This window comes from Protomyctophum parallelum, assembly GCF_964188405.1.
Source record: "Protomyctophum parallelum genome assembly, chromosome: 1".
Lineage (NCBI taxonomy): Eukaryota > Metazoa > Chordata > Actinopteri > Myctophiformes > Myctophidae > Protomyctophum > Protomyctophum parallelum.
The window spans coordinates 74,462,078-74,475,485 of NC_139697.1; the positions used below are offsets into that span (position 1 = coordinate 74,462,078).

Consider the following 13,408-nt stretch of genomic DNA (forward strand, 5'->3'; position numbering starts at 1 on the left):
AACCACTTTAACAAATATTCTATACTTTGGCTATTCAAAAATAGGCGATCGTATCTACAAGCTTTGTGAGCTTGTACATCTGCTATTTTTGAAAAAAGAAAAACCTTGAAATTTAGAAACATTTAACACAACTCTTCTAAAAGACCTTCATCAGGTACCTGATGAAGGTCGTTTAGACCAAAACGTTGTCATTCTGAATATACTGCTGCTCTATAAGTGAAGACAGTGTGTGGGACCCTTTTCTTCTCATGATTCGCATTTGGTTGCTGGCTATACGTACCTGTCCTTGTAGGTGTGCACAATATGCCTTTTCTCTACAAAGCTTTCTAAATGATAGACATTTCATTGTTGTTCACTGCAGGCAAGAGAGAGTCAGACTACACACAGTCCTGTTGGTAAGTAGGGGCTGGGGGATTGCATGGTTTCAACTGGTTTAATAATATTTTGACAGTGATACTTGCTTTACTTTAATGTCAGGCATAGTAATTGTCAGTCATAGCAATTTGTGTTTTAGGCCAAAAGGTAGCCTAGAGATTTACCACTAGAGGTCAGTATAAGAATACAGAAGAGTCAAAAGAAGTCACAAATGCTATTTAAAAAACAAAACAATAATACTAATAATAAACAATGTACCAAAAAATACTAAATTTTAATGACTGTGGTTCCTCTGTATAAACTGCCTTATCTCCTCCGTGATAACATGGAAGGGTTAACGAAGCTATGGAAACCAGTCTTAGATGCAGTGGACCCCTCTGCGCTTCAATGTATCTTATTGAACAGTAGCAAAAGAACTAACGAACAACAAAATGCCTAAATTGCTACACTACTCATAAACTCATAAAAAACACAGCATATCAGTCAGGTGCATGGATACAGTGGCCACCTAAACATTGTGAGCTCCTCAATGTTAAATTGGCTAATTTTCCCAAAATGTAAAGTAAAAAACTAAAATAAATGCTTTGGAAAATGGTTGAAAACAATGTAAAGTACCGGGGTATACATGGCACATCATTATCACATCTAAATGTACCCTTCATGGCTTCACCCTCTTGTTAATGTCCATAATATCTGGCTATCTGCAGGTTTTGTATGGCAATTGTAGAAATATCAGACCTTAAATGGTATATAAAAAAACATAAAAATCTGTGTTTTGACACTGTACAAGGTTCTCCTCAAAACCTTTACTGATGTGGTCTCTCAGCAAAACCAGTGGTGTAAAAAGTATTCACATTATAGAAGTATTGGAGTTCAAAATGTACTCATTATGCAGAATGTTTTATATATAATAAGGTAAATATAAATGTATATAGGGCTGAAGTGGTTAGGTTAATGTATGTTTTGGTAATAATAACCAAAATCTACAAAGTCTACAATCTACAAACTAGTACCTCAAGTTTTCAAATAAATGTAGTGGAGTAAAAGTACAAGATTTGTCTCTGGTGGAGTAAAAGTATTGGAAAGGGGAAATACTTAAGTAAAGTACAAATACCTCAAAATTGTACTTAAGTACAGTACTCAAGTAAAAGTTACTTTCCACCACTGCTGAGAAGGAGACCGATTACCACTACCCAGAAGTGCTTTATTATTGCATAATCAGAGTTGTTAGTTCAGCCTAGTGATCCTGCAGGCATCATTTGGTACGCCCTACATAAAAGGCATCGCATAAAAACAACAAAGAATATAACATGTAGCGTTACATTTGATTAAGTGGTTGATTATTGATATTTATTACACGACTTGGATTCTGATTGGTCAATCGCCAAATTCAGCTGACTGCTATTTCTGGATAAAGACCGCTTCGCTCTTTAACAGACCACTGTCTAATCAAAGGCTCGGAGCACCTGGCTGCAGCCGCTGCACTGCTTGGACTGCTGTACCCAACATGACATCCATGTAAACTAACACACAATGTCATTTAACTAAACATGCTTTCAAGAATGTTTTTGAACATGATGATGATGCTTTATACACGAAAATGTATTCCATTTGATCAAGACTCATTTCCTTGTTTCCGAGGCGACTCGTTGCCTCTACGGGGCCAACTTGGAATACTTTCATTACCGTAAGCAAGGAAATACATTGTTTTGTTGTCACATTTGGGTCAATCTATTAGTTTGTGTATTTAGTAGCCATGTGATAATGTCTGGCTCTGCTTCGTGTTGGTGGTTAATCATCCTGTCGGTGAATTATCTCCCAACAATGACCACCACCACACATGACATTATCCCTTACGTAACGTATTAGTTACTGGATGGGTAAAGCCTTTTTTACTTAACTGCAATTTTTTTATTGTATTGAGTATATTGAACACCTGTTGGTGTAACAGAGTGGCTCACAATCTCAGCCTGATGACCTAAAAGTCTAATAACTCCCCCGGACTACAGGGATATGATCACTTTAGTCTAGTGGCTCCGATTTAATTGGCTTTCCACGCAGGAATAAGATTTCAGTGTAAAATGTACCATGTTTTCTGTAGAAGAAAAAAGTCTTAACATCAAAATCACCTGAGTGAATGAAAGTCCTCTTCTAGACAACACTTGGATGTGAATGTCCGTGAGAGGAGTACTGATTACAGACTTTGCTTCCCTGTAGCTTCTGTTGTTGTGATTTGATCTTGTTAAAAACAAAATACAAGTTCCAACTAAATATAACGCCAACCCAGGATGTTGTGCACATACAGTGTAATGAAACATTTATTTCCATTGTGGTCCAAGGGTCAGGACCAGTTCTGTACATTCTGGTTCTGATGGGGTGGAATCCTCTTCATCACATTGTATTTTGAAATGTATCGTCTGTAATACTAGGTTGTATTACCTGAACGTAAGTAATATTGCAAATTCTCTTTGGACCAATTAACATGCAGTGACTTCATTGTCTCCACCAGGCCGAAGGCATGGGGGGAGAGTATGTTTTGCACTCCGTCCGTCCGTCCGTCCGTCCGTGTGTCCGTCCGTCCGTGTGTGTGTGTCCGTGAGCAGCTAATCTCGGCCACCGTTAACCCGGTCGATGCCAAATTTTGCACACACACTCCCTGGATGCCAACGATGAACCTCTGCCCCAAACTTTCCAGAACAAGTTTTTGCACAGTACACCTACAGATTTTGTCCAAACATCACGCAAATTGGTACACAGTCTCTCTAGAGCCATTCAACGAAACCGGTCTTTCAGATTTCTCAGACTCCATCCTGATTGGTTAAGATTGGCTTCCAAAGTTCACAGGAGTGCTCAGTTTCAAACAAAATGCTGCAAATCATGAACACATCGCGTGATTTCCATGAAATTGTGCACCCACATTCCCACTAGGCCGAGGACGAAATGCCACATTTTCAACTCAGCCTCAAGGTGGCGCTATAACTGGCCGAAAAGTGTTTTTACCTCTAACTGCACATCTGCTCTTTATAGCGCCACCAGGAGGCCGACATATGTTAACCACCAGATGAAGGCAAGCTGCAATGTCCTACATTCCTATCCTGGTGGAGACCTGTGCCCAGAAGGGCACTTTTTCTAGTTTTTGCTCTTTCTCTAATACTGTAAAGTCATGAGCGTTAGTTTAACTCTGAAAGTGTAACCCAATGGACGCATAAGGGTCCATTCAATGGACCCTTATGCCTCCATTGGGTTACATTTGTACACTCACACTTTCTGAGTTGCAAATGGATAAATAAACACTGAGGATTTTACTGTGTCACCGGAGAGACGGGTGACAGCCGGAATATAGACTGCACCCCGGGAGCAGTATGGGTTGGCGCCCCAGCCTGCATCCTCCGTGAGGAGGAAGCCCCAAAACCTTTCGTCAATTTATTGACTACCACAAAAAGTGGAGAGGGCTAGGCTTCCCAAGGAGGCAAAATATCCAATGCAAGAAACGATTGAGGAGAGAAAGTACAATGCCAAATAATGCCTTCAAACACCTACGTATTAGCTATAATGATTGTTGCTTAGACTTTATAATCAACAAACAATTGGCTTAACATCTTACTCAGCAACAAGTATAATAACTCTCCTTCAGGCAGCAATTGTGTGAAGTGGTCTTTATTGACTTTAATCATCGATTGAATGATATGATTGTATTAAATGCTGAGCTACTGTATAGTCAATGAAAAGTACCAGATGGCAGGCACCTCTAGTTGCTTCTGAGAGGAGACAGACACATACATCATTAGGGCTGTCACGACACGATTACATATTTAAGTTGATGATTAATTGTCACAGAAATAATTGCGATTAACGATTTAATTGGCCTTGGAAATTCGAACAATATGAATAGAAATTGCAATGATTTAGGGTTCATAATAAAATGGTGCACAGGGCGAAATATACCAAGATATTACATTGGCATTTTTTATACAATTATGACGATTATGACAAAATCATTGCGATGACCTAAAACAATTGCGATTAGGTGATTATGTAATAATTGTGAAAACCCTGCAGCATCATCCACTGACCTATTGGCTCTGTATGCAAACACATTGGGATCTAGTTCAGCAGTGGACAGCTGTTTGCTCATACTGTACACTTAAACACTTTTACTACAACAGGTCATGCTATAACAGTATAAACATACAAAGGACAACAGAGTGCCGAAGTCTGAAGTCATTTCACATCCTACCCGGGTTGTGTTTCTTTCATCGTTCTGAATTCCCATAGACTTTTTTTCACATGGCGTCAAATAAGAACTGTGTTCCAAAAATAAATGAATGATTTCTGCGGTTTGACTCATATATTAGTTAGATCTTCGCCAGAAACACACTGTATTAAATATGAGTGACTGACTGTCGTAAACGATACAGAGCCACCTCCCTGACAATATCACTGCACCAATATATGAGACGATTTTAAGATGACCCCATGTTGTTCTCCATGGAGAAACTGTTACTATGTTTTCCATCTAAATTAGAAAGATAAGTACGGTAGTTTGATATAATAAAATGATATTTAAACCCCTGTCCGTCTCCACCCGTCTGTCTGTCTGTCTGTCTGTCTGTCTGTCTGTCTGTCTGTCTGTCTGTCTGTCTGTCTGTCTGTCTGTCTGTCTGTCTGTCTGTCTGTCTGTCTGTCTGTCTGTCTGTCTGTCTGTCTGTCTGTCTGTCTGTCTGTCTGTCTGCCTGCCTGCCTGCCTGACACAATCTCTCTCTCTCTCTCTCTCTCTCTCTCTCTCTCTCTCTCTCTCTCTCAGGGTTGGAGGAGGTAGTGCTGGTTGTCCAAAGCCAGAAGAACTCCTTCCACGCTCGTCGGGCCACACAGAGGAAGGAGGAGATTCTACAGCAGGCAGACTTACTAGGACAGGTAGATTTCATACTACTAACTACTACTACTACTATTAAGTTAGTATTAACCAGGTACAGTAGATTACATACTACCACCAGTGTTGCAGTGCTCATTGCACGCGGCACCATGATGTGTGGCCAGTCTTTTGAGCAGGAGCACAAGCATGCACATGCATCGAGCAAAAACTAACTCTTAAAGGAGAATTCCGGACTAACGGATTTTCATTTTCTCACCTTAATCTAATGTTGTTTTATCCGAGAACGAGTGGTAGAGTAGAGGTGAAACATGACATAACTCTATTTAGAGCGCACCGCAGCTCTGAGCATGCGACAGCTCATTTGGGACAAAACACTGTGGAGTGTAAATGGTCATTAGGAAAGACGGATGTCTAAAAAAAATCACACCCGTGTGAACTGAGTGTTGCAACTCCCCTCTCCCCCCTCCTCTCTCCCTCTCTCTCTCTCTCTCTCTCTCTCTCTCATTAGCAGGCAACAGTGCTGCTCTCTCTGTTTCTGGCACAACAGCGCCCCTACTGGTACTCATAGTCATACTGTTGCTCATGGCCACATAGGTAGGTTAACGTCACATAGGTGAACACATAGGTAGGTGAACACATAGGTAGGTGAACACGGACATTGCTGTTCCTTTGAGTGGTTGCACCACTCAAAAAAAGAAAGTACATTTTGAGCGATCAAAAGAAGCTCTTGATTCTAGAGCGTAGTTGCTTCCTTGTTTAAACCAGTTGTTCGGAAACATTTTCATGTCAAGTAACCCCAAATGAATTGTCCACGTATCCCCATCTGGAAACATTTTGTGCCAGGGACCTCCCATACCAGAATTGTAGCAGATCTACAAGCTCACAACATGTTGCGATATGAGCTTATAGATCGGCTATATTCTAATACCCGTGTGTTATTCGCTTCTTTTGGAGCTTGTTTTCATAGACCTGGTTGCTTGTTTCTCTCGCAAAATCCGTCAACAGTACTGCTCCTCGGTGCCAGTAGACAGAAAGCTGTGCATGTACACTGCTCCCATGTGTGGGAGACGTCTGAAACTGTGATAGAGAAGAAGGACATTGTTGAAGAGAGCAGCCAGCCACGTTCGGAAGGAAGGTCAAGTAGACAGCTGCCGTGCATAGAGTAATAAAAGGATAGAAACCGAACCGGAGCATTAGCCCCCCCCCCCCCCCCCCCCCCCCCCGCTATTCATTTCAATAGAAGTAGCTCAGTGGCGTTTTGAAGCACCCTGAAGACTGCCGAAAGTACAATTATAACTCAATGACTCGAGCGAGCGGAAGTTTAGCCTAGCCTAGCCCCGGACCTCAAAATTGAGGTCATGTGACCTCAATGTGAGGCACGTGACGTCATGAACGTCCGTCCACCTCCATGAAAGTGCTTGGGCTTGCTGCCGTGTCCTACTTGAGGCGGCCATAGCTGAACGGGTAGCGAGCAAGCCCCCTGGGCTCTCCAAAGTTGAAGCGCTCTGCCCTACTGGTCAGAGCTGAGACTGCAGGCGGACCCGTGGATTTAGTACGAGGAAAACCTGTGCAACTGGGGTTTAACATTGAGCGCTCGTTTGCACTTCCATATTTGACCACCAAAATTTGGTGTCACTCCGGCTCCCTCACAACCAGACGAATTTTCCGGAAGTGCATTATTTGTCAATGGGACCCGGCAACTACTGGCGATAGAGGCGATAGCAGGACAACAGGCGATGGTCGAAAAGTGGGCGGAGGAACGTCGGCCGAAAAGATAAAAATAATTCATCTTTTGGGCGACGTGGGCGATTGGGCGATAGCCAATCAAATTCAAGTGACACTCGCCGTTGGTCTCTAAGGTCTCCCGCTGTTAAAACGTACTGTTACTCTATCCTATACCTCTATGGTAGAGAGGCCGGTATTGGGAATCAGAAGATTCCTCCTGCAGTTATGGTTCTTACCACTAGACGTCCTCGCTGCCTTAGACTCTACTACAGTAAACTCCATGTTTGTCTACTCTACACCAAAGGGTTCAACAAATATGTATTCAAGCTCGCCGCAACCCAACCCCATGAATTATTTATTCTATTATTATTATTTATTTATGATACTTAATTGCCATTTTTTGACTGCTGACAACAGCCAAAAAGTTTTGTCGGTGCACAAACCATGAAGTTCTTCAGGCAAGCTAATGTTGTGAAGTCTTTCAATGAACCCTAATGACCAGTGATGGTCATTTGTATCAATATCCTATTGTAGAAATAGTATGTTACAAGTGCAAGTTCGGTATTCAAAATGTACTTGAGTAAAAGTACAAAAGGCGTCAAAATGTACTTAAAGAACCAAGAGTAAAAGTACTCATTATGCAAGGTACCATTTCACAAGTTTTCAAATGTATAAAATGTATACAAATCAGATCTACAAGCTCACTTGATAGTATTGAAGTATTGGAAATACTCCAGTAAAGTAAAAATACATCAAAAAGTAAAAAGGTATATATGCACTTATGCAATATCAAGTTTGTTGTTGACTGTGTTGTGAACAATTCAGCCTTTTTAAAACTTTTCCCCGTCCATGCATGCATGCAATATATTGCTATTATATTTACAGTCCAATACATTCTCTTTTGTTCAAATGCCACTGTAGCCACAAAAAAATGGTGTGGAAATGCCTCTACAAACATCACATTAAAAGAAAGAAAACACAATAATCGTTCCTTCACAAGGATTAAGTAGTTAGGAATCCTTAAAAGGTTTACTGAGAAATACTGTAGCCTGTCTGCCCAGGTTAATTTAAAAATACTAACATGACTGGCAGGCCATACATTTACATTCAAGGACGAAGCCGCCCTGTGGGCGGGCCAAGATTGGCCTCTGGGTGGGACATTGGACATGCCTGATGTACTGTAATAGCGGAATTAGCTAAATAATAATGTGCGTTGTTGTAAATCTGCTGGAGGGAGGACGTAGACGTCGTAGAGCCTTTGTCCTACTCCACATGACCCACTAACCGGTGGCGCGGCCAGCCTGTAGGAATGCGTGCAGTGGCGAATGTCACAGTTACCTGCCCCGTCGTCCCTCGGCCAAGCCAAGGTGGATTCAAACCCCTAGGACAGCACGGTGGTGGACGGCCACCACTGCGCAACTCAAGTGCCCTTGATATTATTCTTGTGCCCTGGTCATCACCTTTATTTAAACTCGGGAATACAATTGAGGGCAAGCCCTAGATCATTTTCAATGTAGCCGAGGTTACAATACAACACAATACAAATCTAAATACATCCAGTACACCTTACATTATAAAATCAGGATAAATTACAAAGGAACTTTAAGCAGAACATACAAATTAATCAAAACAAATAAATAAAAATTACTCAATTGAAACAGGAGCACTCACTGTTAAAAGTGTTTTGGAGCATTCCTTTGAACTGACAGGGAGTTTATTCCGAGATGTTGTGCTGCTGACAGAGAAAGCTGCCTTGCCCAGCTCTGTCTGAGCATGAGGAGCTTTAAGACATCCCCAGAGCGGTTCTGATAGGTGCTATTGTTCAGTACCAGCATGGAACAAATATAGCCAGGGAGCATCCCAGCAATAGCTTCATATAAAAACAGGTACCAGTGTTTATCCCGCCTCTCAGTCAGAGAAGATAAACCTGAGTTCACATACAGTGCACAGTGGTGGGTACCGTAATTATCACCCGTAGAGTGGTAGACAGTACCTAGGTGGTTCAAAAGTGATGGAGCGGCAGACCTATGAATAATATCACTAGTCCAATCAATAGTCCAGGACTGAAAGAAAAGTGGCCTCAATTCTAGCTTTTTTACTAGAGTTTGGAAAACAACTTAGTTCTGCACAAAAAACACAAGTTTTCAACTATATGGTATTTATAAGAAAGTTTGTCATCGAGCCAGATGCCAAGATATTTATATTCAGAGACCCTCTCAATCGTGGAGCTGCTTGCAGATGTTATACGAACATTATCAAAACCAATGTTCATAGCCCTAGAAAACAACATCAATTTAGTTTTGCTTGCGTTTAGAACAAACCTTAGATTTACCAGGGCATCCTGGAGAGCATTTAAGGCAAGCTGCAGGTTCTCAACAGCAAGCTGTTCCGAGTTGACAACACAATATAAAACTGTGTCGTCCCCATAAAGATGGGATTGACAGTCCTTCAGGGTGGAGACAATATTATGAATTACTAAAACCGAGCTGTCATGCAGATAGTTATAAAACCACTCTAAAGCTACATTATTAAAACCAATATCATGCAATACAGGAGGAGATCCAAGGCACTCTCATGCGGTCAGGTAAAAACTTAAAAAGGCCTTTATTTAAATGGCATCAGCTCGGCAAAGAGCATTAAAAAACCGACCAACACGTTTGGGCTGTCAAGCCTTCGTCAGGGTCCCATAGTGAGATATCATGCCATGTTTGTAAAAGTAACACATAATAATAATAATAATAATAAACTTTATTTGTAATAATAATAATAATAATGAATTTTATTTATATTGCACTTTTCATTCACAAGGAATCCCAGAGTGCTACAAGGTTAAAAACATGTGATCTATCATAAAAGGTTAAAAAACAGGGTTAACAAAAACAGTGCAAAACAGTGCAAAGTGACAGTTGAGCATAAAAAGGCCTTCCGAAACAGGAAGGTTTTCAGGCCTGTTTTAAAACATTCCACAGTCTGCGGCACTCTCAGGTCCATGGGGAGGCTATTCCACAGACGTGGTGCTGCTGAGCAAAAGGCCCGGTCCCCCATGGTGCGGAGTTTGGTGTCAGGAACATGGAGTAGTAGTTTGTTTGCAGATCTGAGGGTGCGGGTGGAGGATGTTTTTGGAGGGGTGATTAGTTCCTGTAGGTAAGGTGGTGCATGTCCGTTTATGCAGTTGAATGTTATCAGCAGAACCTTGTAATCGATCCTGGCTGTAACGGGGAGCCAGTGCAGTGTGAAGAGGATGGGTGTGATATGGTCATGTTTGCGGACTCTCATTAGGACCCTGGCAGTGCTGTTCTGTATATACTGCAGCTTTTGTAGATGTTTGCCAGGAGTCCCAATGAAGAGGGCGTTGCAGTAGTCCAGTCTAGAGAAGATAAAGGCATGGATGAGCTTCTCTGCATCTGACTGGGTTAGAAGGGGGCGGAGTTTGGAGATGTTTTTTAGATGGTAGAATGCGGTTCTGCATAGATGTTTTATGTGGTCACTGAATGTCAGGTGAGGATCAAACTTGACACCCAGGTTTGTGACTGAGGAGGAGAATATATATATATACATATATTGTATAGCACCTTTCATACATAAATGCAGCTCAAAGTGCTTCACATGGCAGGACACAAAAATAAAATACAATAAAACACAAGTAGTTAAAATGATAGAACAATGGCAGAGAACAAAATTGAATATAAGAACATAAAATAAATAAAAACAAATAAAAACACCACATGCAGCAAATCAGTCAGGGCAGGGTAGGAACGTGCATAGTAAAACTCAACTAAAAGCAAGGGTGAAGAGGTGAGTCTACAGAGGGTGCGTGTCTGAGCTCGAATGGAAGTTTATTCCAGGCTGTTGGGCCATAGAAGCAAAAAGCTGCCTCACCATACTTTTTTGTGCACATTCTTTTAGGCACTTCAAGTAGGCCAGCATTGGAGGACCTGAGGGGGCGGCTAGGGACATATCTAGGTAGGCAGTCACGGAGGTACGGAGGTGCGAGACCATTGAGAGCTTTATAGACAAGTAACAGAATTTTTAAATCAATCCTAAAAACAACCGGAAGCCAGTGCAGTCAGTGATGCCAAAACTGGAGTAATATGTTCTCTCATCTTAGTTCTAGTTAAAACTCTAGCTGCTGCATTTTGGACAAGTTGTAATCTGTCAGTCGTTTTCTTAGGCAGTCCTGAAAAGAGTGCATTGCAGTAGTCAAGCCGAGAAAAAACAAAGGCGTGGATTAGCGTTTTTGCATGGTGGGTGACAGTATCAAAAGCTTTAGATAAATCCACAAAGATGGCAGCACAGTGTTTTTTCTTGTCTTGGGCAGTGATAATGTTATTAACAGTAGCAGTAACAGTACTATGATTGGCTCTAAAGCCGGATTGATTCAAATTTAAAACTAAGAAACGAAAATAAATGAAACTGGGTGTTTATAGTGTTTATGAGGGTCTCCAGAACTTTGGCAAGACACAATAACTTTGAGATTGTCCTGAGGTCCTAATTGAGTTTTAACAGTGGTGGAAAGTAACTAAGTACATTTACGTACTGTAAGTATGTAATTAAGTACTGTACTTAATAGCCCTGGTCCAGTGCTTACAGCGAGTCTCTCTCTGACGCCCTGTGGAAGTCCCTTCTGCAGCCCTCTGGTGATATTCTCACTCCCGTGCGAGGATTTTCAAATCCCAGCAAATAAACAAAACGACGTAACTACTCGCCGAAACAAAGCCTGCTAGACCTAGGTAAAAGTCTATTCTCGGAACTGGGAAGCGTCTCAGGTCCCCAGCTTCTCTCTAAAATGCACTATTTTAATCATTAAATAAAATGAATCCAACCAGATCGGCGCAGGCAAAACCCGGAAATGCCATAGTAGAAGAAATTACTCTGCCCGGTAAATTCAGGGTACAAGTGTATTTCAGAGGGAAGCTGGGGACCTGAGATGCTTCCCAGCTTCGAGAATAGACTTTTACCAAGGTCTAGCAGGCTTTGTGTCGGTGATTAGTTACGCCGTTTTGTTTATTTGCTGGGAATTGTAAACACTCACACGGGAGTGAGAATATCACCAGAGGGCTGCGGAAGGGACTTCCACAGGGCGTCAGTCGTCAGAGAGAGACTCGCTGTAAGCACTGGACCAGGGCTATGTACTTAAGTACAATTTTGAGGTATTTGTACTTTCATTGAGTATTTCCTACTACTCTACTATCTCAGAGGCAAATATTGTACTTTTACTTCACTACAACTAATTGAAAACTTTACGTATTACTAGTTCCTTGGTAGATTTTGATTGTTACTCCAAAACATACATTAACCACTTCAGCCCTATACATTTTGGTCGTTTGAAAATAGATTTTTCAAAAGATTTGTATACATTTTATCCCACTGGTGAAATGGGACATTCTGCATAATGAGTAAGTAGTACAATTCCGACCTTTTACTTTTAACAGAGTATTTCTACATTGCGGTATTGCTATTTTAACTTAAGTACAAAAAGAGTACTTTTTCCACCACTGACTGGCCCTGATTAAAACTCTGAGTTTTAATAAACGACCAACACCTAATTAGGACACATTTACGTGCCTGTGCACAGCCTCACGTGGCAGTTGGTACACAGCCTGAGTTCCCCAGACAGGCAGCTGCTGCTCGTTACTGAGTCGCAGCTGAAGTCAAAGTGTGAGTACACACTCACACTTTGACTTCAGCTGCGACTTTGCTGTCGGGACTCCTCAACTGTGGAGTGACCTTCCTGAGGAGTTGAGGCTGATAAATCACTGTCAAGGTATTTTTTACCTAACCACCGGTAAATTCTTAAATTCTTCAATCTTTCAAACATTTTGCCTCAAATAGGAACGTCTAGTGGTTAATGCTTTTAACGTGTCTGACATGTAATCAAGTCAGTTTTCAATTTGATTATCTCCCTTCATTCCCCATGCAGCGCTTGGCCTGTGAGCACATCTTAATGATAGAATGTAATCAGCAGCATGGCACACTCAAGGGCATAGCCTAATTTGAGAATAATTGAAAGAGAACCACATTAATGGTCCATACATTGATATGTGTCCCTCCCAACATGCAACGAGGGCCGATGGCTTGTGTGCAACTGTGTGTGCGTGGGTGTGGGTGCTTTTGGCGATAATGAGTGTGGAAGGGAGGCGACTTTGGTGTCAGTGCAATGAGCATTGTTCCGCGGGTGGTGTTGTGGCTCCGAGGCCGGCGCGACATGAGGAAGTGCAGTGGTTAGGAGGGCGGGCTCGGCATGACGTAGCTATTGACTTTGGGTTCCTTACCCGTGTTTTGCGGACAACATTAGCATATAGATAGATAGATCTCTCAGTGCAGTCTACTGTATACGCAGCTCACTGGGCTCATATTGTTCACCAACTTTTACTTTGGTTTAGAAAGTTTTTAAGAATAAATAGATTTTTTGGAACTCAAGAAACACACGCACGC

At 41.7% G+C, this 13,408-nt stretch overlaps 1 protein-coding gene across 1 annotated transcript in view; it reads left to right on the plus strand.

The window, feature by feature from the left end:
* The window catches only part of LOC310854903 (beta-1,3-glucosyltransferase-like), a gene marked incomplete at both ends in the record, with an annotated part of 50,737 nt that overhangs the window by 1,822 nt on the left and 35,507 nt on the right, over positions 1-13,408 (plus strand). The window contains one exon of the mRNA XM_083759661.1: positions 5,180-5,289. Coding sequence (XP_083615787.1) covers positions 5,180-5,289 — 110 coding nt within the window. The remainder of the gene's footprint in view (positions 1-5,179; positions 5,290-13,408) is intronic.